The 13,700-nt window shown below is 41.7% G+C and overlaps 1 protein-coding gene and 1 pseudogene across 1 annotated transcript in view; both read left to right on the forward strand.

Moving 5' to 3' along the window:
• AFF1 (ALF transcription elongation factor 1) overlaps window positions 1-11,775 on the forward strand; it is a 195,309-nt gene extending 183,534 nt beyond the window's left edge. Inside the window, 6 exon segments of the mRNA XM_032800227.2 lie at window positions 1,862-1,998; window positions 3,528-3,599; window positions 4,181-4,274; window positions 4,393-4,436; window positions 6,222-6,451; window positions 11,567-11,775. Coding sequence (XP_032656118.1) covers window positions 1,862-1,998; window positions 3,528-3,599; window positions 4,181-4,274; window positions 4,393-4,436; window positions 6,222-6,451; window positions 11,567-11,688 — 699 coding nt within the window. The 3' untranslated portion in view covers window positions 11,689-11,775.
• Window positions 8,657-9,333, forward strand: LOC116836555 (F-box/WD repeat-containing protein 9 pseudogene; annotated as a pseudogene).
• Window positions 11,776-13,700: the final 1,925 nt, after the last annotated feature.

The following is a 13,700-nucleotide window of genomic DNA, read 5'->3' on the forward strand; positions in this document are numbered from 1 at the left end:
CCTGCCTGACTGGGGTGAGCTCCTTTTTAAACCCAGGTGCCCTGATTAGCCTGCCCTGATTGGCTGCAGGTGTTCTAATTAAAGTAGCTATCTCCACTGCCTTCTAGAAAGGTCTTAATTGGCTCCAGGTGCCTTGATTAGCCTGGAGCAACTGCCATTTGGTTACCAGGGTACTAGGGATTTGTTTAGCCTGGGGCTAACATACCTGTTTCTCAGTACTTTACTGTAGCCATCTGGCCTTGCTCCATCACAGTACATGTCAGTAATTTTGGATAAAATACACGTCAGGGATGTTAGTTATCTCAAACCAATTTGATCACAAGTGTAAATAGCTTCAAAAAGTGCCTTCGCAACAGAAGACAGGTATGACAACTCGTACAAATTACAGATACATTAATTTATATGAGATTGGGTATCTGGTTTTAAACATTTGGCTGTTAGCATTCAGGCTTCTTGGATTATAAAGGATTGAACACCTTTGCAGATTAAGAAAATCCACCAACTACTTTACTGCAAAACTCCATAACATAAGTGCTTGCAATTAAAGATAAAGGCAGCATTTTCTTCCAATAGCGGGATACATTTCAAACCATATGAAAAACCTATTGTGTAGGTATTTTTCCAAATACATAATTTGAGAATAAAATGAGGCTGTGTTGTTCCAAAAGATTATATAATAGTGTTAATAGCAAGCAAAGTACATATTTATTGCTTAAAATATGAATACATGTTTGACACATGTTCTCTTTAAATAGGCATACCAAATTCTAGTGGTGTTTAGAATTGTTCTTCTCTTTTCCCTGGGTGGTCTTGCTAAAAAGACATGGGCAAATGAGTGTGATAGCTGTATTATTTTGTATGAATATTAGATCTGTTTCAGTTTAGCTGCTGGTTATTGTTCTGGCTGACTGCACAAAGTTAAGTCAAAGGAGGCGTGGGGGCAAGGGCGGATGGGGGACAAATAGGAACTGAAACAATGACAGAGATAAGGTATCTTGAGGAAGAATATCAACAGTCCTTAAAAGAACAATGCGTGAACCAAACATTGGAAAATACCTACCTGCCTATCATCAGAAGGTGACATACCTATTTTTCCAAGGCCAGAGACTAATGTCAAAGGAACATGAAGCATTTAAAAACCCTTGACCCATAGAGGAAGAGTAGGGGAGCAGGCCACAGCTTCTTAGGGGGAGAGACTGAGATAGGCAGTACATGCACCATGGCTGTGGAACTAAGGCAGAGGTTCTGCAGGATATGCCTGAGACAGCTGGCTCACCTGAGCTTTGAAAGAGGTGGTGAGTTACAGGCAAGTCCCAGACTTGTGGGTTTAACCCTTTCTCCCTGTGTGCTGTTGTACCTTTGGGCACATGGACAGTATGCCTGTTTGGAAGGAGCTGTTCTGAGTCACTTTAAACAGGTGCTGGTCACAGGCATATGGAGAAGTGTATCTGGCAGGGAGAGCTGAAGGTAGTGGTGCCATCAGTCACCAGAAGGGATGTAAGGGGGTGTAAGACACTGCTTTCCCTGTAACCCTGGTAGGTAACCCTGTAGCTGGTGATCCAGTCTTAAGTGGCGTGAACTGCACGGTTCCGCTGTGAAGAATGCAGGTTGAGGCTGTCAATTGGAAGGAGAGCCCACGGGAGAAACTAGGGGGAGAGAACACAGGGTGCAGCTCACCTCTGAGATGTCAGACATTTTTTCTGGAATCAGAGTTGGAACCCTTTGGGTAATGTTCTGAGGCCAGCCTCCTCTCTCCAAACTGTGCATATCAAAGCAAAGAGAAGGCACAGATATGGCAAAGAATGAACGAAGAGCCATAATTTTTCTCGTTGGCTAACCATGAGCACCTTCTTCCCGACAGACAGACAAGGTTGCAAAGGCATTTCAGTACTTGGAGGCTGCCCTTTCCTTCATCGAGTATGGAATTGCTGTGGAATCTGATGCACTGACACCAAAATCAGCATACACCATATTCACAGACACCATAGATCTCCTTAAGTAAGTGTAAAGTCATTTCAGTGACACAGCATGGATTTTTAAAAAGTTTTTCCCATTTATTATTTGTATTACATTAGTGGTAGGAACCCCTGTCACAGTTGAGGACCCTGTTGTGCTAGGCACAGCATGAACACTGCATAAAAAGACTGTCCAGAGAGCTTACAATCTATGTATACCTCTGAATTTCACTCATATCTCAGTTTTGATCTCTGATCCTGGGCAAGATAGTGGAGCAGTTGCTACTGGACTCACTTAATAGAGAATTAAAAGGAGGGTAATATAATTAATGCTAATCAACATGGGTTTATGGAAATAGATTTTGTCAAACTAACTTGGTATCTTTTTTGGATGAGATTACAGGTTTGGTTGATAAAGGTAATAGCATTGATGTAATGTACATAAATTTCTGTAAGGCATTTGAGTAGGTATTCCATGATATTTTGATTAAGAAACGAGAGAGAGAAAATTAACATGACTCCCATTCGATGGATTAAAAAGGCTGGATAACTGATAGGTCTCAAAATATAATTGTCAATGGGGATTCCTCATCAAATGGGTATGTTTCTAGTGGGGTCCTGCAGGGATTGGTTCTTGGGCCTACACTTTCCTGCCAATACATTTATAGGAGGTTCTTTTAGCCAAGTTCCCTTTTTTGTTTGCTGCTGTTTTGCAAGAGGGGATTTTCCAATTACAGTAAACTCTGCTTACGAAGGGTGTAAATCATCTCCCAAGCGGAAGGAAGCATCAGTCATACAGAAATATATCGGCTGTCACGTAATCCGTATGCAGTCAGTGTTTCGTGAATGTTTCCCAGACATGATCTCTAGGTTCCTTCAATTTTTCATGGGAATTTTTTTTTTCAATTTTTTTTTTACTTTTCTTCTTAAGATTTGGGTTTGACCCAAAAAAAACAAACCTAAAACATATTGCTGAAAAGCTTTCAGTGTTTTTTCCTTGAAAATATGGCAATTTTTGACCATATGAAAATTTCCCATTAAAATGTTTTGATCAAAAAGCCATTTTTTGTCAAAAATGTTCAGATGGAAAAATGTCAATGGACTATATCCTTCTGTCCTGCTCCCTAAACTGCCCTTGTGCACTTACCATTCCCACTTTGGCATTTCTGTATATTGGGCTCAGGATGCCCACTCTGACCCAAGCTCAGTAAGGTGGACGACTATGATAAAGCCCAATCCATGTGCAGAACACCTGCTAAAGTTAAGGCGATCTCTAACGGTGGCACTATTAGAGGGTCAGTCCCTTAATTAGTGCTTTACACAAATAAATAAGTATTAGTATCCATGTTTTACACGTAGGGAAACTAAGGCACAGAGAGATAGTAAAGTGGCTTGTTCAGGATCACACATTGAGTTATAGGCAGAGTTGGAAATAGAACTCAGGTCTCCTGACTCACTATTTGAGCTAGTGGATCGTGCTGGCTTTCCGTAAATGGTGTGCAGTATTTGTCATTGGGAAATCTAGCCCTGTTGACGAATGTCATTAATTTTTTTTGTTTTGTTTTCTTACAGATTTATAATGACATTAAAATCCTTTTCAGATACCTCGGCATCTGCACATGAAAAAATCTTTGCTGTTTTGTGGTATGTGGCAATCTCCCTCACCTCCCCACCCCCAGTTGCGACATTTTATATTCTCTTTTTGAACCTGATAGATTAAAGACCTTTCATTCTGAGCGGTGGAGGGTTGGGCTAAACTGATAGTTACGTTTACGCAGAAACTTTGTAGTAGAGTGAACTCTTAAATATCTCCTTTTAAAATGAACTGGCATATCAGTAGGGAGCCATGTGTATAAGGTTAAGGTTCTAAATCTCACTTGATATGCTGGTAATTTAAGCGTCCGTAAAGGCTTAAGCTGATTTGCCTGACATGGTTTCTGAGCTGTGTAATTGAAGCCACGGTTGAACATACCCAAGTCAACTCTGGGCACAGGGTATATTAGGCCCATAACACCTGTTAGGAGTTGTGCATCTACTTCTGACTGTTCCTGTTTTTCTCCGACATGATCTTCTCTCAGTGGCTGTCTGTGGTCTATGGGGAAGGAAGCACAAACTTTCTTCAATTTGGAGTAAAATGGATATATATGTCCTCAGGCTCTGCAAGAAGAATTGCTGCTGGAGTGGCATTGAATGTTCTGACACTGATTCCTGGTTTTTGTTCACAGCATGCGCTGCCAATCCATTCTGCACATGGCAATGTTTCGTTACAAAAAAGACACTGCAGTAAAGTATTCCCGAACTCTCAATGAACACTTCAAGGTAGGGTTTGATTGCATTATTTAATAGGTTTCAAATTAGAAAGATGGAAGAAGCTGCAAGTGTTCAGTATAGGTCAATGTGGAACCCATATCTAACTAGACTTTCCTTTTTACTACAGAATTCTTCCAGAGTCACGCAAGCACCTTCTCCGTGTGTTGCAAGGTATTATTTAAAATGCATATTAAAATCTCTCTCGTAATGTGTTAACATAGGCAGTTTGCCTACACATTTGAATTGCAAACTTTTTTTGCAAGGAGTTTCATAGGATCATAGAATATCAGGGTTGGAAGAGACCTCAGGAGGTCATCTAGTCCAACCCCCTGCTCAAAGCAGGACCAATCCCCAGACAGATTTTTGCCCCAGATCCCTAAATGGCCCCTTCAAAGATTAAACTCAAAACCCTGGGTTTAGCAGGCCAATGCTCAAACCAGTGAGCTATCCCTCCCCCTGGTTGAGTGCATTGAATCACTTCCTGTTTTATGGGCTGGAATAACATTCTTAAAATATATATCTGCTTCTTATTTCTGTCCCTCACTTCAATTTACAGAGAGGTTTGTTTGTTTGGTTTGTTTCGTTTTTATTTTATTTTATTGTATTTTATTTTACAGACAATATAAACCCACTCTGTGTCATACATGTTATTGTCCTATCAAAGAATAAGGGAAAGAGAGACTGCATTAGAAACTGTTGTTTGTAGAGGTCCCATTGTTTTAATCTTTGTCCTGGGTTAATAGATCCAGAGGACAGATGTTGAATTTTCCTCCTCTTGGGATTTGTAAATGTATCCACCTCTCCTGTCATCCCTCCTGTCCATGCATACAGATACTGTACTACTCACAGTAGTACGTGTTGAATTTTAGATTAGCTTTTAGCTGGTGTTTTGACACTTTCTTGTGAGTTGATTCCCCTGACAAACTTTTTCAAAAATTTCTTGCTGATAATTGATGCTTTTTGCTATGTTTGTGTGTCTGCATCGGAGTTACTGTGGATGTGGCAGCGAAAGAAACATAAAAGCTGTCTTCTACAAATTGATGCTGGACCTGATTTTCAACAGGCTGGCATGCAGTTAAAGCAATTTCATGTGCAAATAGGGGATATGTGCCCGCACTTGGCCAAGTGTGCATCCTATTGGCAACTTGTAAACAAATCAGTCTTTTGTGTATACTCAGTTGTGGCAATTGAGTATCTTAAGTGCAAGCTAGGCATGCAATTCTATTCATACCTCTTTGAAAATATTTTGAAAGAATGCTTATGTATTATAATATTGGTTCTGAAAGCACCATCACTCCTACCATGGCCTATCACAGTGAGGTTAATTAAACTGAAAGTCTCCCAAGGAAAGAGGTGGAAGTTCCATCATGTGGATAATTTAAACTGGACTAGGTGAAGCAGTGGAGAATATACCTTGCACAGTCTCTGGAGGATGGACTAGCTGACCAAACAGATCTGTTCTATCTCAAGCTTCTATAAGCACAAATGCAGATCTGCAAAGTGATTTGGATTGAGACACTAATTCTGAATATCCATCAAAAAGCCTAAACTCTTTAATGTGGAGATCATGACTTCATGGAATGGGATTCATTAGCTAAAACACTTAAATAACCAGGCCAAGATTTTCAGAAGTGAATATAGATTAAGTACCCAACTTGGGGCTTTGAGTGGGTCCTCAGCATATTTTGAAAATCAGGAGTCTTAAATTGAGCGCCCAAAATCCCAAGTCACTTTTGAAAATCTTGGCCTCACTTTTTAACTACAGTAATGCAGTTGGTGCTATCTATCTTGCCTGCCTTGGTGATGAACGCACCTTAGTGCTCTTGCTGAGCGTGGGTATTTGACACCAGAACTCTGTCTGATGGTGGGTGGCTCATAAAAACAGAAGTCTGGGTGTTTTGTGGCAAGTCATTAACCTGTTACCATATGGCTTCATGATGTCGTCTTCTTCCTCAGAAGCACAGGCACACCTTCTCCTCTTTCCCCGATGCCCTCTCCTGCCAGCTCTGTGAGTTCCCAGCCAGGATCAAACGCTAGCAACTGTGGCAGTGGAGGCATTGGTTCTTCAATCAACACTCTACATAATATCCCAAGCATAACCTTTTCCTATGTCAACATCACTTCCTATATCCTCTATGCCTATGATATTTGGGAGCAGGCCGATGCATTGGCCAGGAAGAATAAGGGTAAGGTTTATTGCCCTAGGCTTCTCCTTCTAATATTGTGCTTATTTGCAGACCCCCTTTTTTTTTAATTCCTAACACCTCAGCAAACTCTGCCTTAAAAAGGCACTTCTTAATCCAAACATAATCCATATTAAAATAAACCAAGGTGTTTATGGTATGTGAGCAGGTTATTGGTATAATCTGTTTGCTTCTGATATGTGATGTTTGTTCTAATTAAAAGGTTGTCTGAGAAAGATAGATTGATTAGTTTAAAATACAGTGAAAAGGGAATTTAAAGTGGTAAAAATCAAGCTCACCATTTAAAGGTGACCTGCAAAACCTTTTCAGATTCACTCACTTTTTCAGCTTATGGGTTTGTAGTCCATGAAGAACCACTTCTGCTTTTTCTGTCTGTCTGTCTGTCTGTCTGTCTAAGCTCCTGTTTTCATTAGTTTTTACATTAAAAACGGTGGCTCTGACCTCTCCTCCTAGAAGAACCTGCATGAAGGGTGCTTGAGCATTGGCCCCTACTAACATCATTCCTGTTTCCATGCCAAGCACTTGCAAAGAGGATTCCCCAATCTCTGTCACACTCTTTACTAAGACTTTATCATGGTTAAATCTGTGACATGGCTGTCTCTCAGCACAGATAGTGAGAGAGGAAGAAAAGCTCAGATTATGGTCAGTCATTAACATGGGGCTTGTGAGCTAATTTTTTCACAGAAACACAAACTATTGAAGACAAAGGGATGTGTTCAAAAGGAAAACTTGAAGAAGGAATAAAAGTAGAAAGTTCCATGTGTCTTGTTAGGATACTAGGAGGACTTAACATATAAGTTAAAATGCTCAATTGGGCAGCACGGGAGTGTTAGAAAAAGTTTCACGGCATTAGGATTTTTCTATCTAATGGACTACATCTTCACAAGACCTACGCTGTAAAAATCAGTGTATTTCTATTGGTGAGAAGCCAGTACGTGAGGTAGGCACTGTGTATAACTCCAGGTAGATAATTATGAGAGAAGAGCCATGGACAGAGTAAGGTCAAACTGAAAACTCACTTCATGATGGTCTCTTAACATAAGGGGAATAAAGATTACCAATAATTCTATGGAGTAAATATTTCCAAGGGAATTGATGTCTGTAAAGGAAGACAATAAATATTCATGTTGTCTGTTCAGGATATAATGGTGCCATGGAGTGTGTCAGGACTGAGCCATTAAGGTCTGCCATGTAAAAAATTGATGCCAAAGGAGGAGGCTTCTCAGATATTAAACGTGGGGGAATGGGAGTGCAGAGTGGGGAGAAAATAAAATGAATGGACCACGTGTTGGCCCGAGCTCCCCTCCTTTTACACCACTGTGGTGGCATGAAAGGAACAGAAAGCACAGGTGAGTCCCCTAGTGCTGGGAGATCCCCAGTGGATGTAGAATAGGCATAATTGGCTCCTGTGCTCTCTTCAGTGTGCTCCGATGGTCCCCAGTTAGTAGGTGGGTTGTGTAATGGGCCATGTGCCATCAGTGTCATTTAGAACGGCCAAGGTATGCCTGGGCCAGTTTAGAAACATCCCCCGGGTTAGGATGTTGTAACTGGCTCTTCTGGGCTCCCTTCCTCCATTCGGGCACGGCAGAAGATATGCCCTTCTATGTGTTTTCTTATCCACAAACTTATGTTTGTCAGTTTCAGGTTATTTTAATTCAGAACTTGCTTTGGTCACAGATTTATAGTCATGTTCTGATTGGCCAGCTGGACTTCTTTGGAACTGTCCAATCTCTGCTTAAACTTCCCATAAAACCCCTCTGCCACCTCATGACAATCCATGCACCCATTTTGTAAATTAAATGTTGGGAACAGGGGAATAGAAATAGCAGACACATGGGTGTGAAAAATCCTTTGTCCGCTACTTTTTAGAAGGTGTCAGAGTAGCAGCCATGTTAGTCTGTATTCGCAAAAAGAACAGGAGTGCTTGTGGTACCTTAGAGACTAACAAATTTATTTGAGCATAAGCTTTTGTGGGCTACAGCCAGTTCATCGGATGCATGGAATGGAACATATATTGAGAAGATATATATACACACATTCAGAGAGCATGGAAAGGTGGGAGTTGCCCAACCAACTCTAAGAGGCCAATTAAGTAAGGGGGAAAGAAAAAAAAACTTTTTTGAAGTGATAATCAAGATAGGCCAGTCCCCGGACAAGGTGCTGATGAAAGCCCTGGGCATGGAACGCATGGCTTCAAGAGACAACAAGGTGTGCTCAGGCTCTTGGGACAGCACAGTGAAGCTGTGGGACATAGAGGCCAACAGGCAGCAGTTTGGGGAGATCAGTGGGAAAGCTCCCATGCTGTGTCTCTCCTACTTGCCCGACATCCTGGTCACGGGGACCTATGACAAGAAGATGACAGTGTACAACCTGCAAGGCACCCAGACCCCGTTGAAGAGCCGCAAGCTCCATTCCAGCGCTGTCCTGTCCCTCGTGGCCAACAAGCGCTTCATCATCTCAGGCAGCGAGGACCGGACGCTGGTCGTCTTCAACCAAAGGGCCAACAGCGTCCTCTAGAGGCTGCAGCTGGAATCCTACCTGCTCTCCATGCTCTACCAGGAGACACAGGTGTGGGCCGGGGACAAACAGGGACTGCCCTATGTCTTCGAAAACCAAGGAGGCCACTTCCAGCACATCTGGTACTTTGACGTGGGTCACCAGTCCCAGATCACAGGGGTCTGGCACACCGTGGGCACTCTGTACACGACCTCCACTGACAAGACCCTGCACGTTCCAATGGACCCGCCTTGCGCGATCTGTTCATAGATGCACAACAACGTGCTGAATGGGATCAGCGCCGAAGGCAACTTTGTAGTAGCTGCCTCCGGGGCCTGTCCTTGGAAATCTGGGTGCTCAATGCCTGATAGGGGCCTGGATCCATGGAGCCACGTCTTGCAGCTGCAGCCCCAGAGGTTCGTGCTGCACCCAGCGCTGGTGTTCGAAAGTTTGTTGTTTTTTTTTCCTTACTTCATTGGCCTCTTAGAGTTGGTAGGGCAAATCCCACCTTTTCATGATCTCTGTATGTGTATATATATCTCCTCAATATATGTTCCATTCCATGCATCCGAAGGAGTGGGCTGTAGCCCACGGAAGCTTATACTCAGATAAATTTGTTAGTCTCTAAGGTGCCACAAGTACTCCTGTTCTTTTTACTTTTTAAAAGTTCTGTACATGTTAAAGTAAATACTGTAAACTTCAGAATTTAGCTTCTGACGTAAAAAGTGACAGTTGAAAATGGCTGAAGGGCTTCAAAACACAATTGACAGGACAGCGAGGCTCATGAAAATGGTGAGAGGAGGCAAAGGGGTATAGTAAGAGAGGGGTCAAAGAGCTCCATGAAACTTTTAAAGAAAAGTCAAGTTAAAGACAAGGGTATTTGAAATATTAGTGAAAAAGGAATCTTGAATCCTATTTCTTTCTTTTACCATATTCTCCTGCTACTAACTATTTTTAAAGGGGAAGGAAAGACTGCATTAAAAATGTTAGGTGGTTTTAAATTTAAAATAAATTATACATAGATATTGTAATTCCATCAACACAGAGCAGGTTGTGCTTTGGTAATTCATTAAGATGTGCATCAGGTTTCTGAAGGTACTCAGAGTACACCATGATACGTCTATACAAGTACATAAGTACATCACCTGAGTATTTAAGCACCTCTCAAGAGTTTAAATATAGAAATTACAATCTTTTCCTTCCTTCCCTGTATGTAGGAGGAAAAGCTTGATTAGTTTGAGGGTTTAGAGATGTCTATAGGCCAATAGCATTGCCTCTACTGAAGGTTGCCTATCACTTCCCTGTGTTCAGTTGCTTATAACTTTGCCAAACTCGAACTGTTAAGTCTTTTTCATGCCGAGTGTCTGCCTCAGGCTAATTTTTTTCATGAAGTTTCAGATACAGTGGTTCAGCCATTTCTCAGAATTGAGCTTTTTCATGTTAAAAATAATTCTTACCACCATTTTGTTGAGATTTGGCACTTTCATGCTTTGGAGCAAAGGCTTGGAATTTGGCCTGGGGGTCGGTCGCCATAATGTCAGGGATGGGTGTCATTATGAAAATTCACCTTAATTTGGCTGATTTACAAGCCTCTTGGTGAAAAAAATCCGTTTGCATGTGCTCAGCAGAGACTTGTCAGAGTTTGGCAGCTAAATTCTCTGAAGATTCCATGTGCACTCAGCATGCTCCAACCCCTCACAGCTCCTCACTGTTGACCAGACTGTGTGTGTGCCATCCACACAGTGACTGAGCCGAGCACTCATCGTTGCAGTTTAAATCAGTTGGAGCGGTGCTTTGAACTTAAGGTGTATAAAAATACTAAGTGCTCTGAAAACCCAAGCCCTAGACATATCAAGTTGGACCCAAAATTAGAGGACGCTTTTTGCAATTTTGGCCTTAGTCTCTGTGCCTCGGTTCTCCATGTGCAAAATGGGTATAATACCACCTCACTTCAGAGGGTGTGGAAAGATACATTGATTATATTTATAAAGCACTCCAATAGTAAGCCAGAACCACCATAGAAATGCTATGAAGAAATTATTTTTTTATTCAGCACAGAGTTTGGATAGTATCTGGTAACTGGGGCCTGAGGCCACAAATTGAACATAGAGGGTACAAAGAAATACTGAATAACTTCCCATTCACTGACTAAGGCAGGAGTCCTATGCAAAATATAGCATGTGATTATGTAACTTAAAGACAGTATCATAATGCATAGGTACAAGGGAGCCGACTTAAGTTGCACAAGCAACTGAAAATTGGCATTTTCTACCTTGTAAGTGCTTTATTTTGCAACTTTAATTTTCTTCTAGCATAGCTTGCGTTGTTTTATGTAATGTATAGTGTCTGTGCAGTGTGTGTGTGTGCGGGGTGTGTATGTGCAGTGTGTGCATGTAAATTGGGTGTCTTCTATGGCTGTGTTAAGCATCTTAACACACCACTAATACTTATTAATGAAACTTCCTGTGTGTTAATAGCATGTTTAATCATATTACCTAAAATATTTTCTGTTTCTCTTGTTGCATCTCTTTTCCCTTCAGATGTGTCTCCTGTGTAAAAACTGACTAACCACTTTTTTTTTTTTCCCTCCCATCTCTCTAGAATTCTTTGCCGAACTCAGTGCAGCAGTGTGCCCTCTGGCACTGAACAGTAGTATGACTGAACTGGTACACTACACTAGGCAGGGTTTACAGTGGCTGAGACTGGAAACAAGTACACCTTAACTAGTGCTCAGGGTGGTAAATGCCTTGAACTTTTTTGCACTTTGGAAGCCTCAGAAACAGTCTGTCTGGCTGAATCATTGGATACAAAGCGCCTGGAAGGGAAAACAAAGCAAGATGGAAGGGATCTAACTACACTGGAAAACTTTTGAACTGTGTTTCTAGGGTAGCACTTGGCCACCTTGAAGAGATGAAGGGAGGCCTCAGAGTTGATGATGCCTGTCTTTAAAAGGACAAAGTGCAATGTACTGTCTGAAAGGTTCAATGTGTTGGTGGTCTGTAAACATTTCTATAAATGAATAACCAGCAAGACAAAAATCACACGTGAAGAAGTGCTGACAAGAAGGAAGTCCACCTCCAAAAGTTATTATGCAACATCTCAAAAGCCACAGCAGTCACTTGTCCATCAGAAAGTTCAGAGAAGTGTTTTTGCAAACCACAGCTGCAATCAATGATGTATGTTGTTCTTCCTCGGAGTTGGGAGGTCATGGGGAGGACAAGACCTGAACGGAACCAAACAGCATTATGTTAAACTAGAAACAGCAAAGCAATCTGCCTTGCCCACTTCCTAACCATACCTTACTGCATTTATAAATCAACTGTTGTACTGATACTCTTGAAACTGATTGCAACCACTGCCTTCAGCACTGCAAGTTCACTTAGTAGATCACCATTGCTTTGATTTTTTTTCTCCTTTCTACACACACACACACACACACACACACACGCACACATACACACAATGCAGACCATTAACTCTCAAACTGTTTCAGTTGTGGTATTGCTTAGTTTGGGCCTCGTACGTCAAACACAGTTGGGGTGGGGAAGTTAAGGAGCATGTAAGGATTGTGCTGTTTTCCTCTGAAAGGAAGGCAGGGAGTTGTCACTATGCATCCTCTCAGATTGTTGCTGATTAGGTATGAAGGGGAGGGAAGGTAAGGGACAGTCAGAATGGTTCATTGTGGTTGTGCAAACATTATGCTGAGTTGCAGATCTTTAAATCAGGAGGAATTGCTTCTGCATAAGGTGGTATCTGCTTTCACTATACCTGGAAATAAAGGGTCAGATTTTTGCCCTTGGATATTCACACACAATCACATTGATTTTTTCAGTGGATATCTGAGAGCAGGCTTGGCACTGAAGTCTTGTAACCCTCATATGGGAGATACTCCCATTTCATGGCAAAGCTATAGGTTTTGCCCAGCAACTCAAAATCTATCTTCAGAGGAACACAAATGAGAATATTCAGCTATTCTTGTTAGATTTGCAAGCAGCTCTTCTTTACCTTAAGTTGTGTTTTTAAAGATATGATTATGCAGATGACAGTAACACTGAAGAATACATTCACAATATTTTTATATCCAGTTAGATGGCAAAGAATTCTTATTGTGTAAAGCTTTCTGCCATCCTCATATCTAATAGTGTGCCTTAGCTCTCCAGTCCTCTCAACCAGCACTCGACTTATGCTAGACTGCTGGGAATGCTGATGCCCAAATGAATTGTGCATATCGATTTTACAGAAAGGAAAACCTTTGCAATGAATTGGCCCCTTTTCCCCATTGTAAAAGGAAGCATTTGCACATACCGTGTATCCATATAGAAACAGATCTATACATATGCTGTAATGAAGCAATACTCCTTCTCCGAGGTGCCTGTTGAGGGTTTTAGGGTTCAATAAAATATAAGCAAGAGATCTGAATTTCCAAAAGCTGTTGCCTTTAAAGCCGTGTCCCTGACCCATGTAAGACTGGGACAGTCCCTTGCAACATGAGGCCCAAGAAAGCTCCCAGGTAGATAGCGGAAGGGAAGCATGCCTCTTTGGAGAGCCTTCTGAGAAAACGAGTCCCCACCTCTTGCATTAACAGAGAAATAAGCACAAGAACATTCCATTCTCTCTTTTCCTCTGGCTGCACGGAACCTTCAGGACCCTCCTCATGTCTTACCACTTTGTTAAAGCCGTAGTTCATTTCAGGGATAAGCCATCCTAACCATTGGAAGCAAGTTCCATATTCCTC

This window comes from Chelonoidis abingdonii, chromosome 5, assembly GCF_003597395.2.
Source record: "Chelonoidis abingdonii isolate Lonesome George chromosome 5, CheloAbing_2.0, whole genome shotgun sequence".
NCBI lineage: Eukaryota > Metazoa > Chordata > Testudines > Testudinidae > Chelonoidis > Chelonoidis abingdonii.